The sequence below is a fragment of the Mus pahari genome, chromosome 19 (assembly GCF_900095145.1).
Source record: "Mus pahari chromosome 19, PAHARI_EIJ_v1.1, whole genome shotgun sequence".
Lineage (NCBI taxonomy): Eukaryota > Metazoa > Chordata > Mammalia > Rodentia > Muridae > Mus > Mus pahari.
Window position 1 is genome coordinate 20,289,018 of NC_034608.1, and position 1,076 is coordinate 20,290,093.

The window sequence follows — 1,076 nt, forward strand, 5'->3', positions numbered from 1 at the left end:
CAAAATCCACCTAGCCCTCTTCGCAAACCTGTAGTTCTCCTGGGCACAAAGACAGACCAGCAAGGACGTCTAGGTGGGGTCAGGTTGGCAAGCACTTCAGAAAAACAACAAAGCAGAGAAAGACCAGAAAATGAAGGCACAGGATCTTTAGAAAAGGCCAGAGAAGATAGGCCTACACTCAGCAAAGACTGAGTGTGAGGTGAGATCTGAGGGCAGTGAGCGGTAAGCTGTGTGAACACACCAGAAGAGCATTTCCTACCGTGGAAAGATGCAGTGTAGATGAAAAATGAAGGAAATAAGGCTGGCCGCCAACCAATGGGACACATACACAGGCAGCAAAGCTGAGAGGTATCACAAAGTTCCAAACATTGATAGATCTTTCTCCCTTCCCTCTTAGCCTCACTTTTAGCTTCCTGGAGTGCGCCAGCCACTGCCCAAGTCACCATTGAGGCTGTGCCGCCCCTGGTTGCTGAAGGGAAGAACGTTCTTCTACTTGTTCACAATCTGCCCCAGGCACTCATAGCCTTTTCCTGGTTCAAGGGAACCACTTTGACTGCAAACAATGAAATTGGACGATTTATACCGTCCTCTAATAAGATTCTATTGGGGCCTGCACAAACCAGCAGAGAGACCATATACAGCAATGGATCCATCCTCTTCAAAACTGTCACCAAGAGTGATGAGGGAGTCTACACACTAGAAATGACAGATGAAAACTATGGTCGTGCTCAGGTGTCTGTGCGATTTTATGTACACCGTAAGTAATTCTCGAACATTGGAGTCATGGGTAGAGCTAATCCTGTTTCTCAAACAGCATTGTCGATCCTAGATGAATCTACGATGTACCCCACATTGTAGCTGGAGCATTTAGTTCAGGGCACACAGGGGGAGAAAAACAGCAATAAAATGGGATGCCTCACTAGGACCCACTCTTTCAGAGAAGAGGTTGTGAGGTAACTCAGTCCGAGGAGGTCAGACTCTGCACAGTCACTTAGGATGCTTATCCTGAGCATGGCCTTGAGAAAGACCCTTCAGGGCTCAAGCAGGGCCTGCCTGAGGAAACCATCAGAATCTCA

General features: G+C 47.8%; 1 protein-coding gene across 1 annotated transcript in view; it reads left to right on the forward strand.

Moving 5' to 3' along the window:
- Window positions 1-268: 268 nt before the first annotated feature.
- Window positions 269-1,076, forward strand: part of Psg9 (pregnancy specific beta-1-glycoprotein 9) — a 44,936-nt gene continuing 44,128 nt past the window's right edge. The window contains exons 1-2 of the mRNA XM_029532062.1: window positions 269-275; window positions 410-757. Of these exons, the coding sequence (XP_029387922.1) occupies window positions 269-275; window positions 410-757 (355 nt within the window). The remainder of the gene's footprint in view (window positions 276-409; window positions 758-1,076) is intronic.